This window comes from Oncorhynchus kisutch, linkage group LG16 (assembly GCF_002021735.2).
Source record: "Oncorhynchus kisutch isolate 150728-3 linkage group LG16, Okis_V2, whole genome shotgun sequence".
NCBI classification, from domain to species: Eukaryota; Metazoa; Chordata; class Actinopteri; order Salmoniformes; family Salmonidae; genus Oncorhynchus; species Oncorhynchus kisutch.
In genome coordinates, this window is record NC_034189.2 from 45624157 (window position 1) to 45647971 (window position 23815).

Below are 23815 nucleotides of genomic sequence, written 5' to 3' on the forward strand. Positions count from 1 at the left end.
TCTTCATCAGTCTTAAACATGGCAATGTCCTATACAGGAACGTATGGAACAGTGTCTTTTAGGATACATTTGGCTAAAACGCATTCAGTTGTGCATCTGACTAGTTATCACCTTTCCCTGTCTTGATGTCACAGTCTGCCATTGTGTTCCACGTGTAGATCACTGAGAGAAACTGAATTCTGACAGATTATATAATGGGGCTAGATTTTGGAGTTCTGTCTCTTTCTGTGTGTGCGAGCATATGTGTGTACACCCCAGCAAGACTAGGGTTAGCCCATGCTTGGCCAGTGTCCCATGAGATTTACACAACCATCATAATCCTTTCTTCATATAGGACGGTGTGTGTGTTTCGTATCGGTGGTATCCGTGTGTGTCTATATTTTTGTGGGTGTGTGTTACTACCACGTGAACAGTGGCTAAATGGGATGGATTTAAGCTTTTGATCCTCTGATGCAGAAGGTTTTATTTTGTACACTTAAAAAATATATATATATATATATATTTAAAAAATGATATATTTGAGCTGAGCGAGAGCTAGCAGTCTGTTAGTTAGTCAGTCAGTCTGAATCAGCTTGGGAGTTTTTGGTTGTAGTTTTAACATTAAACGTTGGAAAAGGGAGAGCTTGTTACCCAGTAACCTTGGTGTGAGTTTTAGAACAAGTTATTAGAACAGAAGTGCTCTCTGGCGGTTTGGACAGCATTACCAGCATCTCTTTCCTCCGAAGGCGGAGTTTGAGAAGCAGAAGGAGGCGGAGCTATCAGAACAGAGGCAGAGCTTCGGTGCTGAACACGAGCAGAAAGAACAAAGCTACACCGACAAGATGAGCCAGCTCACTGCACAACTGCTACAGCTGGACACTGTGGTGTCACAGGTAACCCACACCACACACACCAGAGTATTTGAGCGTGTCCAATATGACTGGAGCGCCGAGCGAGATTCCCAAAGGCTAGAGCGTCGGCCTTCTCGCCCGCTCCAACTTCACTCCAGTAGCGTTTACTTCAGGAGCTCAGGGCATGCCCGGCCCAGCATGCACTTGTCGTCTACTTGTGTGCAGCTATAGCCCCTTGCTTTAGCTACTGTCTGTTTGCTGAATATTTTCAGAAACTAATAAAACACACAGGTGCAAAATCAAGTTGACTTCCAAGGATGAGGAGCAAAAAGAGGGGATCCAATGTTAGTGTCCACAACTAAAGAGTCATTGTAGAATCTGAGGTAGTATGATGGTAAAAACAACTCTGCATCCCCGGTGGCTCTGCAAGTGTGGAGAGGATATTCTCTGCTGCTGACCTGCTCTCCAGACACCATCGTATGAGCCTGAAGCCACAGACTGGCCAAACTCAGGTTTCTAAAAATGAAGGCACTAATAAGTCATTATTTTATTTGTATTTAATTCTATGTAAGTCACAGCCTACATGCACATGTTCTAGATTATAGTGATTGAATACGCTTTATGTCCCTACCAGCTTATTGTGTCGACACTAGAAAATGCTTCTCAATGTTTTTCTTTGTAGGCCATAGCCTTGAAATAATTGAAATAATATAGCCTAAATAATTCATTTCCGTTCCTTATTAGACTCCCTGTCGGGCTCCTGACGTATTTAGTGTGTTTATATACTGTTTAATATGACATACAGTCTATTTGGAATGATGAGCACCTCTTACATTCACCTTTTCATCTTTATTATAATACTTTTCATTCAAATCATATGGTTTGGTTTCAATACTTCAAAACCAAAGGGTAGGTCCACATAGTCACAAAAATAATACATTTTTGTTCCTTCTTATTCTTGCCTGGCTCCTGACCTAATTAGAGTGTTTATATGCTGTGTAATATGATATGTAGCCTAAATGGTAGGTCCAGGTTGTCACAAAAATGGATGGCTGCTAGTTCAATTGTGATTTTAATTAATGGAATGAATTTGGATTATATATATATCTTTAGCGATTTTCTGATTGCTCAACTCTGCTCACATACTCTGGGTGAGGTATTCTCATTCACTCACACTCTCTCTCACACACACACACACACACACTCTACCCATAACCTGTTTCTCTGGACCCACTATTTAGGGGTCAGAAAGTGTGACCTCAATGGAAATTCATTGACCTTTAATGTCTAAAACACAGTAGGTCCACATAGTCACAAAAATAGATGGGTGTTGGTTAAATAGGGATTTTAATGAAGGGAGCAAATGCGGTAGGAAAGGACACTGTGTGCGGTAGGAAAGGACACTGTGCGGTAGGAAAGGACACTGTGCGGTAGGACAGGACATGGTGTGCGGTTTTCAGCGGTAGGACAGGCCACGGTGTGCGGTAGGACAGGCCACGGTGTGCGGTAGGACAGGCCACGGTGTGCGGTAGGACAGGACATGGTGTGCGGTTTTCAGCGGTAGGAAAGGACACGGTGTGCGGTAGGACAGGACAGGACACGGTGTGCGGTTTTCAGCGGTAGGACAGGACACGGTGTGCGGTAGGACAGGACACGGTGTGCGGTAGGACAGGACACGGTGTGCGGTTTTCAGCGGTAGGAAAGGACATGGAGCTCCAGCATGAGCGAAGAGTGGGATTTCCAATCGCTCAACCTCCACTCACATACTCTGAAACACACACCACACACTGTTAGTATGAAATTAATTCTGTGGGCAAGACCAGACAAGCCCAACTATCACCAGACTGAGGGAGGGGGGCACAAAGGGAGAAAGAGGGGAGAGAAAATGAGAGAGGAGATGGTGATATATAAGAGTAGAGGAGACAGAGGGAAGAGGATGATTGTGGTGCGAGACTTGCAGGAGGAGAATAAAAAAAGAGGATGTTTTTTATCACTCTTAATGTCTAGAACCACACTCTCACTGCCCTGTGGCTCTTCTAAAGGGATTATCTTCCTCATTAATCTCAATACTAATCCCGTGTGTCTGCTGTCTGGCGTGCACACACTCTGCTGTCTGGCGTGCACACACTCTGCTGTCTGGCGTGCACACACTCTGCTGTCTGGCGTGCACACACTCTGCTGTCTGGATGTAAATCTCTAATCTCTCCATGCATAATGGCATTTCAGTTACATGCACATTTGTCCATTTGTTTATTCAAAAATTATTTTCATTCATCTATTCATCCATCCATTCCTCCCAGTATGTTCATCACGGCAGAGTTCCCAAGCTAACCATGACCGGCAGTTCTGCTTTCTATCCAACTTTATTCACAGAGACGATCTATTCTATTCCAATGCTATTTTAGACCCCCCCCCCCCCCCACCAGGGGTGTGGATGTGTTTGTTTCAATAGTGTCTGTTTCCATGGATCAGGTAGTGTGGGGTATTTGTGCCCCCCCCACCTTAGGGATATGGGGGGGACTGTTGCTAAGGCAACTAGTATTGGTTGTTAGACGGAGGGAGAAAGAAGGGGAAGACATTGTAAGAGAACGAGCGAGACTGCGGAGGAGATGGAGAGAGGAGCCAAGTAAAAGCTTTGGGAAGGAGAGGTAAAGGGATTCAGAGGGGGAGAGGGAAGAAATGGGAGGGAGTTCAGATTTCAACTCACTCTCACTAAATGTTTGTGTTGAAGCAGAGCTGCTGCCTGTCAGGCACACAGGATTACACCATTGTTTGTGTAGCTCTACGTTTGTGTGAGAGTGCTTCCTGGAAGGCTAAATAGGCAAATCTCAAACTAATGCTGACTGAAAATGGAGACTGTCAGTCTCTCTTTCTCTGATTGGACATTACAAGATACAGTTCTGCTTTTGGTTCTGTTATGTAAAGGGAGTGTGATGTTGAATGCAACTGTGGTATCTATGACTGGGAGGACAATTCTTGGATCACGTCTTGTGATGACTGGTTTCCTGTCTCTGGTTTCTTTTCTCTCTGGCTCTCAGCTGCACACAGAGGTGTGTGTGTGTGTGTGTGTGTCTCTTTCTGTCTTTTGTATTGGTACTGCTGTGCTATGACTCTCTCGCTCTCCAGCTGCGAGCGGAGGTGGGTAATCTACAGGGGGAGTTGGAGGGGAAGAGGTCAGAGATGGAGACCCTGGATACACTCCTCCAACGGCGAGAACGAGAGAGTCAGGAGGGAGGCAACCTCCTCAACATGCTTACTGAGGACCTACACACTGCCAAGGAGGAGAGGTGAGGCTGTCTGGATGAATGTAGGCCTGACAATGATCAGCTAGAGTGTATATGCTTCATTAATTCGAGCTTTCGAGTTTAAAAAACAAATGGAGTGATTTTGTTGGTCTCGTCTCACTTTGACCTCTGACCTCTAGGCACACTCTCCAGTCAGCCAATGAGAGACTGAGGAAGGTTCTGATTGAGGTGGTTCTGAGCACCATGGCAATGGAGGAGCTAATTGGCTGCCGGGTCAAAGCCTGTGTCGGGGTCAGAGGTCATGATCAGGGTGAGAGGCCAGGAGAGGAAACAACCAATCAAGTGGCAGGTAGGTGGAATCTAACAACTGGATCTGTTTCCTTGATACATTTATGACAGGGAGTGAACAAGGACACACTTGGGAAGAAAGGACTGATAACTGTGTGTGTAATACCTGACCTGTCTCCTCTTTCTGTAGCAGACATGTCGACAGGCGCTCTAGATCTCTCTCAGCGTGTGTGTGAGAGCCTTCTACTGGCAGAGTCCCAAAAAAACTCTGGAGGAGAGGAAGCAGCCCTGGGAGAGGAAGCAGCCCTGGGAGCCTGCAGCCAACTACGCCACTCTGTGGACACACTCCTGGAGCTCCTCACACGCGCTTGCACACAGGTAACACACACACTAGCTTGTCGGCATGCAGTGAACGCTTGAGAGGTTAGTGGGGGGGTCAACACAACATTCTATGCATTGAATTTGCATGAAGCTCAGCCACTTATCTTTGTGTTCCTCTGTCTCTCTCTCGCTCTTTTTTGGTCTCTCTAGTTGGAGGAGTCTTGTTCTGTCCATCTGTCTCTGGAGGAGAGATTTTCCCAGGGCCGTTCAGACTCCTCCCAGATGCTGCTCCAACACCAGCTCGTGCTGGATCAGCTGGACCAGGAAGTGGGACTCAAGAGCAAGCTCCAGCTGGAGCTCCACAAGGCCGAAGGTCTGTAGAGATACTGTGTCTCTCCGATGTGTTTTTAGAATCTTTGTTTGTAAAAACAGTGTGATATTGTGTGTGCATTCATGCATCTGTGTGTGTATACTGTTGTTGTGTGTAGGTCTGTTGGAGGGCTATGTGGCTGAGAAGGCAACTCTGGAAGGATCTCTACAACAAAAGGAGGCTCAGGAAGAACGGCTTGTAGATGAGCTGGAGGGCCTCCGGGCGCAGCTGCACCAGATGGATGGCCTCACGGTGGAGCTGGAGGGCCTCAGGGTGCAGCTGCATCAGAAGGAAGGCCTCACCTCTGAGCTAGAGGACCTCAGGGTGCAGTTGCAGGAGCTAAGCGAGGAGCACAGTCTCCTCCAGCGCCAGAAGGTCCATCTCACCGCCGGACTGGGAGAGAGAGAAAAGGGTGAGGAAGGGGATAGATGAGAGAAATTGTGGTATAAGCTTAACTGGGATTGATTATGTTGCATATGTTTTGTGTACACGTTGAGTCCTGTTCTTAGTTGTCTGTTCTTCCTGTAGGGTCCTGTCCAGAGTATAGAGGGGGACACGCGTTTGTTGCTCAGTTTCCTGTCTGTGTTTGTGCGTCTAAAGGCCTCCTCGTTGAGGCAGATCGTCTGGCCCAGGAGAGGCTGTGTGTGCAGCGGCAGGCAGAGAAAGACCGCAGCTCACTGTCTCTGCGCCTCAGGGCTCTGGAGACCGAGCTAGAGGAACAGGAGAACCAGGGCCTCACGGCGGAGCAGCAGCACAGGGCTCAATCAGAGGACCTCCAGCAGCGTGTCCAGGCCCTCGAGAAACAGCTCAAACACAACAGGCAGTTTATAGACGTAAGTGTCACGCTGGGTGGAAATGTATGGATGTGTAAAACACACACAAGTTTATCTCTGTGTCTCTCCAGGAGCAGGCAGTGGAGCGGGAGCATGAGAGAGATGAGTTCCAACAGGAGATCAGAAGTCTGGAGGCTCAGCTCAGACAGCCAGCCAGACACACTGCCGGGGCCAGCAAGGGCCAGCGGGTAAGACACACACGCATTCTTACCTTAGTGTGTTAAGTCTTTAATACTGCAGTGTTTAGTCAAGACGATATCTGATGAGTCATTATAGATATTGAATGTTTCTAATGTTTGAGGTCCTGCTCCTGAATGGACCTGTTGCTGACCGTTTGTTTTGTTTTATTTCACGGAATGCTCTAGATTGAGGACTTGGTTCTGCAGGTATGGAATCTCTCCAGTGACTCCTAACGCTACATGCTACTCTGCCCCCACCGTGTGTGTGTGTTGTGATCACACCTGCGTGAATAACTGATACATAAGCATTGAAGATACATCTGCCGTTAGAGCGCCGCTGCTTCTCTCTCCTTTTCATCCCCCTTCCCTCCATCTCATCCTCCCTTCCCTCCATCTCATCCTCCCTTCCCTCCATCTCATCCTCCCTTCCCTCCATCTCATCCCTCTGTGCTGTGTGTTGCTGCTCTGTCTCATGGCTTCAGTAGTTGTAGTGGCTGCAGACCCGGAATGGCTTTAGTAAACCCGGCGTACAGCTTAACATGGGAAACCCCATAGGACCCCTGGCAACTGGTGCCCTGACAACCGATATTACCCCCCCCCTGTGTTTCTTTCTCAGGTGGAGAGCCTTCAAGCCCTCATCAGGGACAAGACAGAAGACCACACCTCCCTGCTGGCAGCCAATCAACAGGTCCAGCTCGAGGTTGCTGAGCGCAATGAGGAGATTGACAAGCTGGCTGGGCGAATTCGGGAGCTGGAACAGGCGTTGCTAAGCAGCTCCGAGAGCAGCAGAGCTGTCAGTCGACTGGAGCAGGAGCTGCGCAGAACTCGGCAGAGAGAAGAGGAGCTCACACAGGTAAACTCTATCACTCTCTCTCTCTCTCTCACACACACACTAAATGACGCTCTCTCTCCCTCCAGGATAAGGAGTCATTGCAGCAGCAGCAGTTGTCAAATCGTCTCCAGATTTCAGCGCTGCAGTCTAAACTGGACGAGACCAACAATGCTAGCACCCCCAACCCCATCCAGCTTCTCCGAGACGCGTTGGACACCGCACAGCAAGACCTGCAGAACAAGGAGCAACAGGTGTGTTTTTCCAACCTCAACACCTGCTTTAGTAAAAGGTCTAACAGAGCTTAACTGCTAGTGTATGGAGATCTTTGGCCAGAGAAGATTAGTTTGCTTGGTTGCATTAATTTGTTAACGTGTGTGTGTTCTAGGTGTGTGTGTTGGTTGGTCAAATGGAGGAGACTCAGAGAGACCTGACCATAAAAGAGGCGGAGTTAAAACATCTCACTCTCCAGCTGGAGCTCCTGACCAATCAGAACACGGATACCATCACCCAGCTTCACGACCAAGTCGCTTCTCTCAAAGTGGGTCTGCTACAGTTTTCAGTCATGCTAGTACTTGTTAGTCCTCTCTAATGCCAACAATGATTGTCCTACTGTATTCTAAATCTCCTCCCTGTGTCTTTCTCTGTTTAGGAGACAGTTTCAGCCCTTACCTTTCGCCTGGAGGAGAGAGAGATTGGAGAGGAGGAGAGTCTCCCATCTGCTCTGTTAGAGGAGAAGAATGACGAGATAGACCACCTGACCCAGGAGATACACAAGCTAGAACTGGAGCTGGAGACAGCCAGGGACATCACGGTACACACACACACACCCACACAGACCTCCATAATTCAGCCCTGTTATATAATGACATAATCTCTCAGAATTCAAACTACTGTGACCTCAATGTAGTACACACTACACACACACAATGGAAATGTCATTATTTTTGCCTGAACTGGAAGCCATTCTCCCGGTCTCTCTACAGGCCTTCCAGACAGAACTTGAAGACCTCCGCTCCCAGGTGGAGCACCTCCGCTGTGACATCATCAGGGTGCGTCAGGACAAGCAGGAAGAGGAGGAGCGGTTTCATGAGGTCATCAGCACGCTACAGGCGGAGCTAAACACCCTTGGCCCCGCCTACCACGAGGTCAGCGGCCTATCACAAGAGGGCGACAGTGTTAACCCTTCATCTGCTCCCAGCCCGGAACCTGCCAACTACCCCCAACCAGAGAGAGGAGGAGGAGAGGGCGACAGTCTTAAGCAGGAGATGAGTCTCCTCCACTCCTCATCTTCTCGTTCTCGTGTGGAGGCCATGCAGGGGCAGCTGGAGGTGACTGTGGGAGAGAAGGAGGCGATGGAGAGACTGCTGCTCTCTCAGGAGGAAGAGTACAGAGGACAGGGGGAGGAGATGGGGAAGAGGCTCAGGGAAGAGAGGGAGAGGGGGGAAGAGGTAAAGAGAGAACTCCATCTAAAAGAGGCTGAGCTTGAAGAGGTGAGAGCCAGGAAAGAAGGGCTGGAGGAGGAGAGGGATGCAGCTGTGGAGGAGAGCGGTCACTGGCAGGCTCTTGCCCAGGAGACGAACTCCCTGCGAGGGGAGAAAACTCGGCTAGACTCCCTGGTCCTGGAGCTAAAATCAAGGGTTGAAGAGCGGGAGAAAGAGACAGAAGCCCTTCTACAGACCTTGGTGGCTGTCGAGACAGCGAAGGCTGAACTTTCGTCAGAACGCGAGGCCCTGCGGAAGAAGGAGTGCAGACTCCAAGAGGAAATAGAACGCCTCCAGCAGGAAGTGACCTCTCAGAGGGCCTGCCTCCAGGAAGTCAGCCGTCAACTAGAGGAGAGGCGAGCCAACCAGGAGGAGGCTCAGAAGGAAGTGCTGGTAAGTGGTGGCAGCGTCGATCCAATCAGATTGACTCAACATGTGGCATCAATTTAAACACATTTCTTTCTAGCCAAGTAGGAGCGGTGTTATATTTAGTAGTATTAGTTATTTGTAGAATTAGTTGGTAGGTAAAGGTTGACGCAGAAAGGATAAGTTGTCGTCTTTGAAAGCCTGCCTGATGTTTTCATTCAAACTTGAGTAATCCATTCCATTTAGCCTCTCTAAGCCTAACTTGCAACACTAAGTAGCTTTCACTATTTAGGTATTTTTCTGTGTCAGCTCAGCTCCCTCTAACCCAGCTGGCTATGGTTAGAGGGAGAGAGTGAACGAGAGATTGAGTCTTTGGAGAAAAAGCATCAGCTAAATGGTATATTTACAGAGGGGAAGAGACTAAGAGTAGGCATAAGAGAGAAACTAGGAGATGTTGATGTGTTGGCACCCAACAGAAGAGTGCTACTCATAGAGGAAGTGACTTCATCAGAAAGAGGAAGCCAGGAGTGGTCAGAAAACAGTTCCGTCTTGTGAAGTTCTTTCACACTGGCATTTATTTACTTTCTTTCTGAAAATGGAGAATGGAGTATAGGTTTCTCGCCATGTGTTCTGGAATGTGACTTGCCAATCAATATTTTATTTTAAACACTTTTGGTGAGCAGTTTGCTATAGATTTGTGTTTGGGGAAAATAATGGTGTTGAGTAGGGTTAGTCGCTCAGCATTTTCTGCACATTGTGGGTAGGAAGGGTAAGGGATTTGTGTTGGTGTGCGTTTTGCATATGTTTCTTGTCTTCAAGGTTTTTAGTGCTGTTCTTGAATTAATCAAAGCCCAGGATAATGGATTGCAAGAATGATTACATATTTGATGGTGCTGTTGATATTGATCATACTGATGATGATGAAGGCTCTTCTCTTAGACATGTGCTGAGGAAACTCTGGCGAAGGCTGACGCTGCCCTGAGACAGAGGGAGGAGGAGCTACAGAGACTAGGGGCGGAGCATCAAGCCCTGGAGGCAGAGTTAGCAGCTGTGAAGGAGGGTCTTTGCTCCAGCACAGAGAGAGCTGAGAAACTACTGGAGGAGGGACAGGTACTGTGTGTGTGTGCATTTAAACTGAACATGTCAAACAATGTATTTTGAACATAACACTTTTCTCTTATTTCATTCACCTGTCAATCAGACCAAGGACCGGGCCCTGGTTGACCTGGAAACCAATAACCACGATCTGAAAGCGGAACTCCGGGGCCTACAGGAAGACCTGGCCGTGCAGGAAGAGGAGCTGGCCTATCAGCAACGAGAACTGCTGCAGCTCAGACAGACCTGCAACCCGCACAGCAGACAGACACACTCATTGAAGGGTGAGTACACATTCAAGCTGCTACACAGACAATGGTGTTTCTCTGAGTGCAGAGCTGTTGGATGACAGTGATCATCTTCCTCCTCCAGACGTCACACCCAGAGGATTCCAGGACGGTGTGTCTCCCAACGAGTCCCTGAGTTCTCCCGAGGTTCTCCGTCGACTGGACTGTTCTGATGAGAGAACCAGAGAGGACAGGTTCCACCCCTCTGTTCTCCACGGTTCTAGACTGTCTGACCTCAGTGCTTTAAACAGCACAGGCCTGGGGCTCCAGGCTAAAGCCTCCCCCCGGGTAAGGAAAGACCAGTCCTGCCCAGGGACAATCAGCCCAGAGCTGGGCACACACAGCACCCACTCCCCTGGGTCCATCTCTGCCTCGGACAACCTCTCCATGTTGGACTCAATGGACGCTGACAAGGTGGGTGGAAAAAGTGTTGGGAAATGTGTCCACACACACACACACACACACACACACACACACACACACACACACACACACGTATATTAAACCTCTCTCACCTGTCAGGTGCATGAGCTGGAAGCCCTGGACCTGACGGCCCCTCCCTCATCTCTTGGCTCCGCCTCTCCTCTGTCTGCAACAGCGTGGGCCAGTGATGGATATGGCAGCAGTAAGTCTGTTTGTCTGTCATTTTGTTGGTCCTGTCTGTCTGTGTTCATGTGTCTAATCTCTGTCTGTGTCTTTCTCTCGGTCGTGTAGATGTCAGTTCAGAGCTCGGTGTAAGACTCAAGGTAGAGTTGGAGCAGACAGAGAGGCTGGACGCACAGTTCTTGGAGTACCTGCGTTGTCGAGGCATGAACCCCGCAACCAACACACACACAGGCAGCGCCGCCGGGAGTATGAGCTACAACGACGAGCTGTTGTCTCCTGAACTACAAGTATGAACACACACATGCCTTAAATGTTTCAAATGAGCCCTATACCAAACTATGTGTGTGTTTCCAGGGTCTGTTGAAGAGAGTGTACCAGGAGAGCTGCAGGGTTCTCGCCCTCTCCCAGCGTAACGCCCCCTCTAACCACCTCTCATTGGACCAGACGATCTATCAGTTAGACTCTAAAGCTCCTCCAATGTGTTGGGAGCAGGAGAAGAGGGCGTTACAGGAAACTGTCATCGCTCTGAGAGAACTGCTCTGTCGGATGGCACAAAGACCGGTGAGTGTGTGTAAGATGTGTGCTTAACTTCTGAATGTGTGCATACTGACCCTCCTGTGTGTTTTAACAGGAGAACTCGGTGGATGCTGGTTGGAGCAGAGGGCTGCAGGCTGCAGTAAGGGGTGTGTTTGACTGTGAGAGGGCAGGGCTTCGCTCTGAGCTGCAGGCCTTTCTCTCCTCCCACCCTGAGATAGACTCCATCCACCTCCTCCGTCAGCTGGAAACACTGCTACAGAGACAGGTGTGTGTTTTACGTGTTTGGAGTGATCTCCACTAAGGCAGTCCTGTATACTGTAAAAAATATATATAAAAAAAGCTTCACTGTATCTGCTTAGCTTAATAGAAAGAGTGAAAAAATAACGCTCTCCCCTCCCTCGCTCTGCCTCATCTCTCCATGAGGAGCAGCAGCAGGGTCTGCAGCTGCAGCACTCCCAGGGGGAGGAGTCATCTAAAGGGGAGGTGTTATCCAGGCTGAGGGTGGAACTAGAGGAGAGCAGAGAGCGACTTAACTCCTCCCACAGCACCCAGCAGGAACTACAAAACGAGATCTGCAAACTCAGGTATACATACATACATACATACATACATAATTTATGTATGCACACACATTAATAAAAATACTGATGTGTGTGTCCTCTCCCAGGCTGTGTATAGAGGACTGTGAGGAGGCTGTAAGGAGGGAGGAGACCAGAGTCCAGGAGCTACAGCAGGAGCTGGACCAGGAGAGAACTCTCACAAACCTCCGGGAGAAGGAAGAGGAGCAGCAGAGATCAGAGGTCGTGTCCCTGAGGGGTCTGCTGGACCAGGAGAGGACGACCTCTAGTAACCTCCGACAGGAACTCCAGATAGAACTCTCCCGCGGCCACCTCCTCCAATCACAGCTCGACACACGGCTAGCCGATGCCCACAAGGAGCTGGAGGAGGAGTGTGCCCGTTCCGCCCGGCAACTCGACACTTTCCAGTCACAGGAAAAGAGTCGGCTGGAACACTTCCTGAAAGAGGCTGAGTCCCACCTAGCCGACGCCCACATGAAGAAACTGGAGGAGGAATGCAAGCGGTCTGCCCGGCGTCTCGATGACATCACACGCAGACAAGAAGCGGACGCGTCCCGAGACAGGAAGTTCATCTCGGAGCTCCGCTCTCAACTGGAGCAGGAGAGGAGGCAGGGGGAGGAGCTAGCCACCGTGACAGATGGACTGAGGGCGGAACTTCTGCAGAACCGGAGGAGAGTAGAGGAGGAAGAGAGGAAGAGGAGAGAGGAGGCACAGAGAGATCAGGATGCTGCAGCCCGCCTCCGAGTTACTATGAAGACACTCAAGGAGCAGAAGCAGGAGGCTAGTCGAGCATTGGAGACTGAGAGAGAGCGTTCTGGTCGCTTAGGGGCGGAGCGCAATGTGCTGAGGGAGAGGCTTCGATCGGTCAATGACGAGGAGCGGGAGGAACAGAGGGAGAGGAAGGAGAGACAGGAGCAGACAGTGAGAGAGAGGCGACACGAGAGAACCAGCAACAAACTGGTGAGATTTTCACGCAACATTTTAGCATTGCCTGTCTGACTTGTAATACAACTGTGTCTCAGCCACTTGTATGCCATCTTTGTCTTGTTTACTTTCCTGTTTTCTCTTCCCTCTCTTTCTCAGCAGTGTGAATTGGAGTTATTGCGGCAGCAGGACCAGCAGAGGATGAGACATCTCCAGCAGACTCTGGCTGAGCTAGAGAGGGAGGAGAGAGAGATGGCCACAGAGAGACTGTCCAACCGACACCAGTACAACTCCAGCCCACTCCAACCCAAGAATAACACCTCGACTGGACCAGACCAGACCAGCACAGCCCTATACAATCACCAGGTACCAGAAATGGCTGATCATAGCTTGGCCCATGCATAGCAACATGCACTGGGAGATGAGCTAGTTGGCAGTGTTTTAAGTGTATTTATGGCATTTGGGGGGATTTGCGACTACAATAAATGAGATTAATAAGAACCATGGTAACCAATTTCTCTCTGCTTGCAGTCTTCGTCTTCTTCCTCGGTGCTGGGGGAGAGGTTGTTGAGGGAGAACTCTGACCTGTCGGCCCGCGTGAAAGAGCTAAGTCAGGAGACGGTTAACCTGAAACACACCCTGTCCTGTCTGGAACGACAGCTACAACAGGCAGAGACTGAGAACCGGCCCAGCACTGACCTCAGCAACAGCAAGGTGAGCCACCCGGGCAAACTAACAAACGCGCGCACACACACACACACACACACACTTGACCTCTGGGTTGAAAGTCCCCATGGATCATCTGGTGTGAAGTCCCTTGTCTTGATGTCCCTTTAACCCTGTTTGTGTGTCTGTCCCTCTATTCCAGCGACTGTATGAGCGCTATCTACGGGCTGAGAGCTTTAGGAAATCTCTGGTCTACCAGAAGCGCTACCTTCTGCTCCTGCTGGGGGGCTTTCAGGACTGTGAACAGGCAACTCTCTGTCTTATCGCTCGGATGGGGGCGCACCCCTCACCCCCCCACGCCCACACACACTCTCCCCTCTCACGCTTCAGAGCTGCAGTACGAGCTTTCATCGCCATCTCACGGTGGGTTGGGGTTGTGTTGCTCGTGTGTGTGGGTGGGTCATATGTTAGAGCAATGGGTCATTGTGTCATGCATGTTAACCCTTCCCTGTCCTTCTCCAGACTGAAGTTCCTGACCAGGAAGTGGCAGAGAGTCATCAGGAGAGGAGTTACAACAACTGTCACTGTCAACGGACACAGCACAGGTGCGTGAGAGACATCCAGAGCGATGAAGATAGGATTACCAACGTCACACAGGCAAGGTACATGGACAGTTTTTGTAACCTTTCTATTTCACTCTCAGCTTCCAGGACAGAGGTTTTGAGGCAGCAGCAGCCACTGGCCAATCACAACTCCTCTCCACCTACTAGAGACAGCAGCCCCACCCGTAAGGGTGTGGTTTCACCAATGAAATCACCCTTCAGGCTGCAAAACCGGTACTGCTCCTTCCATTGTAAACATCCATTCATTTGAGGGGAAATCTCTTTAACGACATAGCTTGAGATTTAATTTATTTTTCTTTCTTCCTCTTGTCTTCTCACTTATTCTCCCCTCTTGTACCCCCTAGAGTGTATTCCAACCCGGTCCTGTCCTCTGAGTGTGCTCCGTCCAGTGTTCTGTCCCAGGATGCCGAGCAGTCTCTGACAGACTACATCCACCACCTGGAGAACGTACAGCAACTCCTGGGGGCTGCACGTCCAGGTACACACACACACCCTGGTTACACTTAATAGTTGAGCACACACTCACTGAATGAGATGAGGGGGGGAGATCAGAGGTGACAGGGAGAAAGAGGGGCTTTAGCTTGGTGATGGCATCGTACCACGGCAAGTCCACTACCCACAATCCCTGGGTTAGGGGACGGCATTGTTACCATGGACACACTTCCTCTCTGACAAACTGATCAATCAATCTCACCACCTCCAATCCCATCTCCTGACCCAGTTAGCAGGGATTACTTAGCCCCGCCTCCAAGTTCCCCTGATATGATTGGCTATCGGCAGTTGTGGCTGCAAGAGAACAGGACATGGCTGTACCTCAGCTGTCTGTCCCTCATCTACCGGTATGGCCCAGGTGAGGACCTAACTACAAGTACCAGAATACACTGCTTCGTTAATATCACCCCCACCATACTGAACAAACTACAAGTACCAGGATGCACGTCTCAGGGTAGGGAACAATCTAGAGTAAGCAGGCACGTGTGGGTAGTCACTACGTAACTATTCAATGGACCATTGTTCATTTTAGAATGGCTTTCTTCTGTACTGAGTGTTTTCCACAGACACCTGAGTGTTCATATGTTTGTGTGTGAGAGGGAGAGTGTTGCCCTTTTATCTGGTTCTGACACATTGTTTTCTCTCCTCTAGACTCTCCATCTCTTCTCTCCTACCACAAGAAGTCTGACTGCTGAAGGAAGGAATGAAGCAATGTATGAATGCCTCCTTTCAATGCAACATATTTATGATCCATCTGTGTTCAAATATACAAGGGAATTGTATTTGTCTAATATCTGATTTAGAAAGTTAAGACACTTTTTTTTTTTTTTTAAGACAAATGTATTTTTTTACGATGACTTTTTTCCACAGATATTTCTGTCGGCCTCCGAGTAAATCCTAAGCGGTCTTCTCACCCGAATGCATGTGTTTTTGAAAGTATTAGATCGATATTTTTCTACCCGACCTTTATTCAAGTTTGTATCTCTGATTCTGTATATATGTTCGCTGTTAATATTTCATGTGGATAAATGTGTTAAGTTTCAGACTGGAATTCTGAGCTAGATCAAAGCTGGTGAACATGTTTTGTCAATGATTTTAATTACATTTTATATAGATCACCATTTCTACAAAATCAATAAATATTTGAATTGTGTGATTACCTGCCTTGCGCATTGGGTGTATATCTTTTTAAGGCAGGATCAGACATGCACAGACTTATATCAATACTTACAGTATTGTTAGATTGTGGGTTGATCAAAAACTGATGGTGGTACAAACACACCTCCATTTTACTTAGTTAATCATTCATTAACACTGGTGATTAGTTCTGGGGTGCTTTGGACACATGCATTTACCATCTCAAAATGAGATTGTTTGCCCCGTGTGTGAAACTGTCAATCTTAATAACCAGCAACATCTTTGGTAGTTAGGGCTTCAGTTACACTGCAGATCATGACAGTTCACATAGGGGTCAAATCACTGATATGACATTTATTGGTGCTCTGGTAATTCTAGATTAAACCATTTCTATACTATATTACAGTGTTTATCAGCAACAATTTCAGCCGGGGTTTAAATCACTGAGATGCCCATTAAATGATGTAATCATTCAGGGCATACAAGGTAGGTCATTGGTTAGTCGAGTGGAACTGGTACCGTTTTACATGCGCACAGTTTTCCAGATAGTAGCTCATCCTGTTTAAGGTCTTATTCCGAATAAACTGTTTACATGCACCTTTGATTTCTCGTTCACGAGTAACCCTGTGGACATGAATAAGCAGAATATTCCTAATTTAAATGAATGAGTTAAATAGAGTAGTAATTGAAATCTGGACACTGACTGCATATAATCTCCCATGTGCCATAATATAAACTGCAGAATGTATGCATGTCTTGCATTAAAATAATAAACAAATATCTTTCATTTATCTTTCATTTGCCTCGGGAACAGGAGTGGAGAACTTTACATGTTGCGTTTATTTTAGTTAAGTGTTGGTCTCCTGTTTCATCAGCTGAGACAAAAGATCTCCGAAATATTCCATACACACAAAAAGCGAGAGTTTTGTGCCCAAATGTATTTACATCCCTGTTAGTGAGCATTTCTCCTTTGCCAAAATAATCCACCCACTTGACAGGTGTGGCACACTTTTTTTTTTAAAGGTTATCTGTGTCCAACAGATGTATATCTGTATTCCCAGTCATGTGAAATCCAGAGATGAGGGCCTAATAAATGTATTTCAATTGACTGGTTTCCTTATATGAACTGTAACTCGGTAATATCTTTGAAATTGTTGCGTTATTATTTTTGTTCAGTGTGTGATTTATTTCAGCATCTCTTGAGAAAATGCAAATGTATTATCTTTGACACTTATGCATGCAGACAGTTTTTTTTAACCACATCAAATATGCTCCCAAAACGAACTAAAGTCTATAAAGAAACGTGTTTTGTCCGCTTTTAATTAAATTAAAACCGTTAAAACTGATGCCATTTGGACACTGCACAGGACCAACCATTCCCATTTGTTTTAGTTATTGCGTTCTCCCCGGGTCCCTAAACGAAACAGAAAAATGTAATGGTGAGAACTAGATTAATGCATTCATTCTATCGATGTCAGACAGTCTGGCGAACACTATTTTATTTAGTCTTCTAGGGCAACACGTTATGACAGAAGATACGCTGCATGTATAAATATAATTGACGAACAAATGGCCGAAATTCTAAACAGAAACTTGTCTAAATTTGGGGTGAAAATAGCCATTAGACTTTACGGTCCAGTACAGAGTATCAGCTAAATCAATTGTGGTGGATCGAACTGCGAAGGGAGCCTACTTTTTTGAAGTAATTTGTTTGGCTACGATGTGTTTACATGCCACAGTATCCAGTCTAATGCTGCGTTCAAATACTAGTCGGAACTAGGAAACTCCGAAATGTTTGCTAACTGATTGTATTTATACAAGTGCCGATGTCAACCGCTTAGCAAGTCATACATTTCCGAGTTTCGTAGTGGCAACTAGTAAGGGAACGCGGCATAAGAGTAACATATCCAAGTAGACCGGACGAGGAAGTCTGACGTTTTACCCCTACGGTTTACGGTCTTCACATTTGTGTACATTCACGTCAGTCATTTCAACACGAAGCTAAATGCTAGGCTAACTGTGCTAGATAAAAGGCGAATGGTGGTTTGGCGCAGGTAGAACATTCGTGCCCACTGAGTTTGCATTTTAAACCGCAGTTAGTCCTGGCCCAACCGTACGATGAAGTTTCTATTCTCTCGTATCTGTCTGTGATGTACGGATGGGTAGTTGACGGACTATCGTCGCTTTTCGAGCCTATAACCGGGCAAAAACATTCCGGTTGGCCTGGTTTGAACGTTGGCGGGGAGATAGACTCGCAACGGCAGGATAGCAACGCCAGGCCAACCAAAAGGAACTACCAGAGGTCGGTGACTGGCACATGTACTGTCTTTGGTGCTAGTGTGCTCTGTGTATCTGTTTATGTAACGCGTTAGTAAGCTAGCTGGCAAACGCTAGCCAGTCAACTTGCTAACCGCTAACATGTCACCCAAGTTTGCTAACCTAGCTAGCTAATTATTAGCAACAATTGTCATTCATTCCAGTTGGTGTTCGCTGCTTGTTTCAAAAATAAATAAGGCGAGCTAACGCTTTCCTCGCGCCACTTACCAGACATTAGCTAACTATTTCCTAACGTACCAAATAGCAAGGTACTGTAGAAATGAATAAATGTAACAAACTTACTGTAGCTAACTTGCTAACAAATTTAACTTTACTATCTGGCTAGTTACTGTCAGGTAGTTACTGTTCATTGTTGAGTAAACGTGTTTACATTCTGTTACAGCATTCATGTTTCAGGAAATGTTAGCCAGAGTGAACCAGTGGCGATCAAGAGACGGAGAAAAGGTATGGTAACTTATTACCAATAACTTTTAACCACTGTTCTTATTAATTGTCATTGTAACTAACGTTAGCTAGTTAGTCAGCTTTGAACTGACTACATCTGTACTGTACTCTCTCATTGTCATAGACATCATTAGTTTTGTGAAGAAGACTGTAGCAGGGGTGGCTGGGCTGCTGAGACTGAGGGACCCACTGTCTCCTGCCAGTGAGAGAAACAGAAGGTACACAGGAAGCCAGGTATGAATGTGTACCAGTGGTGCGTTCTAGTACCGTACACAACACACACATAAACCACTGCTCTGACTGAAAGACACATACCTGTATATAAATGTTAAAATGTTTGTGCAATAGCTGCACAATATTCACATCTGACTATGTCCTAAATCACTCCTATTATGTAGGGCCCCGTGGGCCTGATGGGAATAGATGAACTCCACACCTCATGGATGAGCAGCTCTGACTGGAAAATGGGTGAGTAACAAGGGCTCTGATTGTTTGATCGATAAGGAAGGAGGACAGCTGTGTTGTACATTACAACATCATGGTTTGTAATGTATGTGTAACAGCAGAAGGGACAGGTCAAGTGGTTGCTTCAACCTGTTTATCCCTCTTTCCATGTCTCCAGAGAAACCAACAGTAGGAGGGGAGAGGGGGGGGCTGGGCCTCCTCCAGGGAGCCTCTCCCCCTCTGAGAAAACACAGGTAGGTCTCCTCTTCTGTCTACTGCATACTTTCAGTTCTGGGGCTTTAACACAAAGGTTCTACATATGTGGGATATGTGTTCTTCCTTTAAACGTTGTGTCCTCTATCTTGTTTTCAGTGGCTCAGTGCTGGGTCCAGGGAACCCAGACCGAGGGAGAGACGGAGACGAGCCCCAGAGACGCTCCCTCCAGCTCCTGCCCAGTCGGCCTACCCTGGGGGTGGGGATTGGGACAGGACCCCGCAGCTCAGACCTACTCCCGCCCACCCCTAACCGCACCCACAGACAGTGCTTGGCAGTGGAGGAGGTGATTTAAGAATTAGTTTGAAATTAAAATCAACCCTGTGATTGATCCTGGTTTTTATTAAATGCCACGCCAGGTATGTCAGTAGTTGTCAGATTGGTTATTTTTCCAGGCTCTGAAGGAGAGTGATAAGGAGCACTACAGACGGCTTCTGGAGATGGTGTCCGATAAATACAGCAAGAGCCAACCGCTGCCCTTCACCCGCACCAAACCCCAGGGGTGAGTGGTGATGGAGAGTGTGAGATTATAGTTTTAATTCCAGTGTTTCGGTTAGCTAGCTTTTACAAACCTCTGTTTTCTTTGCTTCCTCACAGGGCAACATTTACACAGGATGGACATAGAATGGCCATTTTGGGAAGAACCTATGAGTCTGTGACCCCAAAGACAGGACCTCTCAGAGGTAGACTACTATCACAGCCTCTCTCACCCCCCTTCTCATGTATTGGAAGCTGTTGTCCTAGGCTAATGTTTTCTCCTTCTCCTATCTGCAGCCAACCCCAGTGTGTATATGTGGAGAGATACATCCTCAGCCAAACAAACCAGAGACATGAGAGGAGAGTTGTGGCTCAGTAAGCCTCTCAGCGCAGCTGTGGATACACAACCTGCCAGTAATGCAACGGTAGGACACACACTTATGAACTGTAGTAAGGATGCTAGGAAAGTCATAAGGCTGCTATGAAGCATCATAAGGTTGTTATAAAGTCTCTCTCCCTCCAGCAGAAGCAGCCAGAGCTGGATCTCTCTGCAGAGGTGGCAGCAAGACTCAACCTGGTTGACAGAGAGAAGCCAACACACACTGACACACTCAACAGTGCTGAGGAGCTCCCCAGGTTCAGCAAGGTGAGTGTTCTTTTTCCCTATAATGGTATGTCTGTGTAGTGTGTTGACATATAAGTGTTCGTATTCTATGGGTCTGTTTTCATTCTGTTTATTTCAAACTGTGTGTGTAGGAGATGGCTGTGGAGGTGAGTCGTGCCCTGTCCCAGAGGGATCCTAACCTGGTCCTGAGCTCAGCCTTCAAGCTATGCATCACACAGAGAGACTTGGCCTCTCTACAGGAAGGGAGCTGGCTCAACGATGAGGTGTTTGGTTGTTGGCTGTTAAGTTTGAGGTTGCGTGTGTGTGTGTGTGTGTGAGTCTAACAAAAAAACTCTCCCTCTCTGTCTCTCAGGTGATTAACTTCTACCTGTCCCTAGTAATGATTCATAGCAGTAGTGCGGGGCAAGGGCTGAAGGTCTACTCCTTCAGTACTTTCTTCTTCCCCAAACTTCATGGAGGGGGGCACTCCGCCGTGAAGCGATGGACCAAAGCTGTGGACCTCTTCCAGTATGACATCATCCTGGTTCCGCTGCACCTGGGAGTCCACTGGTCACTGGCTGTAAATCACCCCAGATTGACGGGGATTCATTCACTTTAGAACAGTGGTCACCAACCGGTTAATCACGGCTGACTGGTCGATTTCCTAGTCAATCACCAAACATTTCTGCACTTGATTAAGCAGCCCTATACTGGGAAGTCTGTGTTCCCATTTTGAACCATTTCATTTGTTTGAAGGGAGATCTCCGCCTACCCGGCAGTCCCATTGAGCAAATCAAGTGCACCTATAGGCAATGTTCCCTCTAAGCTGCACGCTGAAATATCAGCCTGCACAGAGAAGCACGAGATTGAACATCACTCAACTTTCTAGAGTTTACACTATCAACATTTCCCTTTACTGTGGGTATTGTGATTGAATCAATGCAATACTAGCCACTTTCAATGCAACATACTGAAATAAAACTAACTATTCAAGTGATTTTGTTGTAGGCAGAAAGCGTCGTAGTAGGATTCTATTGTATTGACACGCACGACTCAGCCCATACTCCACAGACTGGTGCGGCATAACCAATCAGCAATGCAGTAGGCCTATATGCAAATAGACCATTGCCGTATATGGATCTGTGCCATTCACTTTGAACTGGACTGTGTTTACAGCATGAGAGGTCGTGAGTAGATATGATTGTTTTAAAACAAAGATAATTGAAAAATCATCTGAAGAACATTGGAAGAGAAATTCAAGCATAGCCAATATAGCCTACTATAGCACAACCCTCATTGCTACATAATTGTTTTTAATTGGTTAATGTTGCATAGGCTTATGTTTAAGTCCTGTTAAAAAATCTGAGTGGTTGATCTTGGCTTGCATTTTGAGTCAAAGTGATTGTTACTCAAAGGTTGGTGACCACTGCTTTTAGAAAGTCCACTGGTACTTCTCTGGTCATTTGTAGATATCTGTGGACTTTGTTTATTTCTTTCTCTAGGTGATAAACTTTAACTCCAGGACCGTGAGGTCCTATGACTCTATGGGACAGAGACATGACGACATCTGCAGCCTCTTACTGTGAGTCATCAGTCCCCTTCCAGTAATCATTTGGTTTGACAAAAGTACCTGTAATCTGATGACTATCTTTTTTGTCATTTCATTCTGTAAATCTGTAATGTATTTGGTTCATCCAACCCTGTACAGGCTGTACCTGAGAGAGGAGCACAAGGCCAGGAAGAACCAAGATCTGGACGCGTGCAAGTGGACAGTGGGCAGCTTGAGGGCCAGCGTAAATGACCCAGACAGAAATACATATCTAATCATCTTTGTTGTTCTTATTTTGTCTTGAATGTTTACAGAGTGCGTCTTGGGCTGTCAGAAATAGCATCCGTTCTCTAGTGATTTGCTTTTCACCAGGATCCCGTGTGTGTGTGTGTGTGTAGGAGATCCCTCAACAGAAGAATGGCAGTGATTGTGGAGTGTTTGCCTGTAAATATGCTGACTATATCGCCCAGGGGCGGCCTCTCAACTTCCGACAGGTACATAGGCCATCACAGGCTATCATACTCACTCGGTGTACACTCATACAATCTCTTTTTCACTCAGACACTGATGTCTCTCACTCGCTCTTCTCAGTGTCACATGCCCCTGTTCAGGAAGCTGATGATCTGGGAGATTCTCAACCAGAGGCTTCTGTAAGACTACATAAAAAGACATTTCAGCTGCAGAACATCCATTACAACAGAAATGCTAACAAACAACGACATCAGGCATGACTACTACACAGCCTCCAAACTACAACATGAAGGACAACTAAGAAGCACAAAAGCAATAAATGAAAAAGACTTAAAGGACCAAAGCTATGGACCACAGAAGGACTTCTTACCCTCTCAGTGGGTAGAAGTGCAGTCCTGGTAGTGAAGACAGGGTGGGTGCTCTCTGAAGAATAGAGGTTACAAAGGAATGGTTTGGAATTGATTGTGTGTTCAGATACATCCTGAAGTGCCTTGGACTCCAGAGAGGGTCTCTGTCATACTTCTAGAAAACACTAAATGGGGAAGCAGCATCTACAACAGCAGGGATTTTCAAGTGTGTAACTATCTTAAACTTGGAGCAAGCTTTCTGTGTGAAACCAGAGTGTTTTGTGTGTGTGTATATATATATATATATGTCTATATTAGGTACTTTATTTTTATGACTAGTAGAAAGTGGAGTGACAACTGAGGCATATGTTATGAGTGTTATTGAATGTCTTAATTTATGGTTGAATCGTCATCGAAGGCAGACACAAGAAGGCTGCATGTGTGCGTTTATTTATGTAAATAGATATTTTTTGACAAATGTTTTGGTGCGCGTAGCTGAGTTTAGCTGCTTTCATTTAGTCTGGACTGGAAGAGAGACCGGAGTGTGAGGTGTGCCATCTCTAGCAGAGCAGGACCCCATCTTAATCCCTCACCACCACTAACAGATGGGGACAAATCATTTAAATCCTAAATATGTAACAATAGTTTATTTATTTGATGCGGAAGGCTTTTCTTTTATGGCCTGTATATAATTTAATCCAGCAGTAACAGCATCCGTGTAGACGTTTTTGTCATGAACTTTATAGCAGTTCTATTGGATTGTATGAGTTTTCATTAAAGGCATGTAGAGAAGAATTTCTAATGAGTCTGTACTGCTTTAGCTTGGGTTGGCCTCCGAAATTGCTCCCTATGACTCAAAGTGGTGCATTATATAGGGCTCCATTTCCAATAGGCCCTTGGCCTTGAATCTGTATGTGCTTTAGCTTACTCCCCTGTGGTGTTCAGTGTGATGGTAACCCTGTAGCTAACATGTATGGGACGGCAAAAGAAGTTGGCTAAAGCGCGTACAGATCTGGGACCAGGCTAGTACTGCTTATGCACTGGTCATTACACTGCGTATTACATTGTGTATTTCTGCTGCTATTATTCATGCGTGCATAGAGCCATGCTGACAACTTCAGTCGTATTTTTGTATGTAATAAAGATCAGAAGGAAAGAAATGGATCTGCTTGTGTTATT

General features: G+C 46.9%; 2 protein-coding genes across 17 annotated transcripts in view; both read left to right on the forward strand.

The window, feature by feature from the left end:
* LOC109906792 (pericentrin) overlaps positions 1-15717 on the forward strand; it is a 34092-nt gene extending 18375 nt beyond the window's left edge. The window contains exons 28-58 of one of the 12 annotated variants that reach the window (XM_031792572.1): positions 726-872; positions 3957-4117; positions 4255-4424; positions 4554-4741; positions 4895-5057; positions 5173-5466; positions 5583-5887; positions 5959-6075; positions 6253-6273; positions 6683-6919; positions 6985-7149; positions 7284-7436; positions 7548-7709; positions 7882-8772; positions 9685-9855; positions 9947-10124; positions 10213-10541; positions 10650-10752; positions 10842-11020; positions 11088-11294; positions 11365-11535; positions 11694-11854; positions 11938-12808; positions 12932-13138; positions 13304-13486; positions 13641-13861; positions 13961-14043; positions 14142-14274; positions 14406-14539; positions 15205-15266; positions 15424-15717. In XM_031792572.1, the coding sequence (XP_031648432.1) occupies positions 726-872; positions 3957-4117; positions 4255-4424; positions 4554-4741; positions 4895-5057; positions 5173-5466; positions 5583-5887; positions 5959-6075; positions 6253-6273; positions 6683-6919; positions 6985-7149; positions 7284-7436; positions 7548-7709; positions 7882-8772; positions 9685-9855; positions 9947-10124; positions 10213-10541; positions 10650-10752; positions 10842-11020; positions 11088-11294; positions 11365-11535; positions 11694-11854; positions 11938-12808; positions 12932-13138; positions 13304-13486; positions 13641-13861; positions 13961-14043; positions 14142-14274; positions 14406-14539; positions 15205-15248 (6549 nt within the window). In that variant the 3' untranslated portion in view covers positions 15249-15266; positions 15424-15717. Of the gene's footprint in view, positions 1-725; positions 873-3956; positions 4118-4254; positions 4425-4553; positions 4742-4894; positions 5058-5172; positions 5467-5582; positions 5888-5958; positions 6076-6252; positions 6274-6682; positions 6920-6984; positions 7150-7283; positions 7437-7547; positions 7710-7881; positions 8773-9684; positions 9856-9946; positions 10125-10212; positions 10542-10649; positions 10753-10841; positions 11021-11087; positions 11295-11364; positions 11536-11693; positions 11855-11937; positions 12809-12931; positions 13139-13303; positions 13487-13640; positions 13862-13960; positions 14044-14141; positions 14275-14405; positions 14540-15204 lie in introns of all 12 variants that reach the window. The other 11 variants (XM_031792577.1, XM_031792571.1, XM_031792575.1 and 8 more) reach the window with 11 other exon arrangements.
* Positions 15718-17504: 1787 nt separating this feature from the next.
* Positions 17505-23800, forward strand: LOC109906734 (sentrin-specific protease 2). Of its 5 annotated transcripts, none has more exons than XM_020504602.2 (16): positions 17505-17992; positions 18410-18471; positions 18596-18705; positions 18870-18939; positions 19094-19169; positions 19288-19474; positions 19584-19690; positions 19786-19871; positions 19963-20090; positions 20192-20311; positions 20422-20553; positions 20643-20849; positions 21772-21851; positions 21978-22062; positions 22217-22312; positions 22410-23781. In XM_020504602.2, exons 1-16 carry the CDS (start codon positions 17841-17843, stop codon positions 22470-22472), a joined length of 1761 nt encoding a protein of 586 aa, XP_020360191.1. In that variant the 5' UTR covers positions 17505-17840; the 3' UTR covers positions 22473-23781. The 5 variants fall into 5 exon arrangements, with proteins under 5 accessions (XP_020360191.1, XP_020360192.1, XP_031648450.1 ...); XM_020504603.2 differs by having other exon boundaries at positions 17528-17992; positions 20189-20311; positions 20422-20436; positions 22410-23800; XM_020504601.2 differs by having other exon boundaries at positions 17613-17992; positions 20189-20311; positions 22410-23800.
* Positions 23801-23815: the final 15 nt, after the last annotated feature.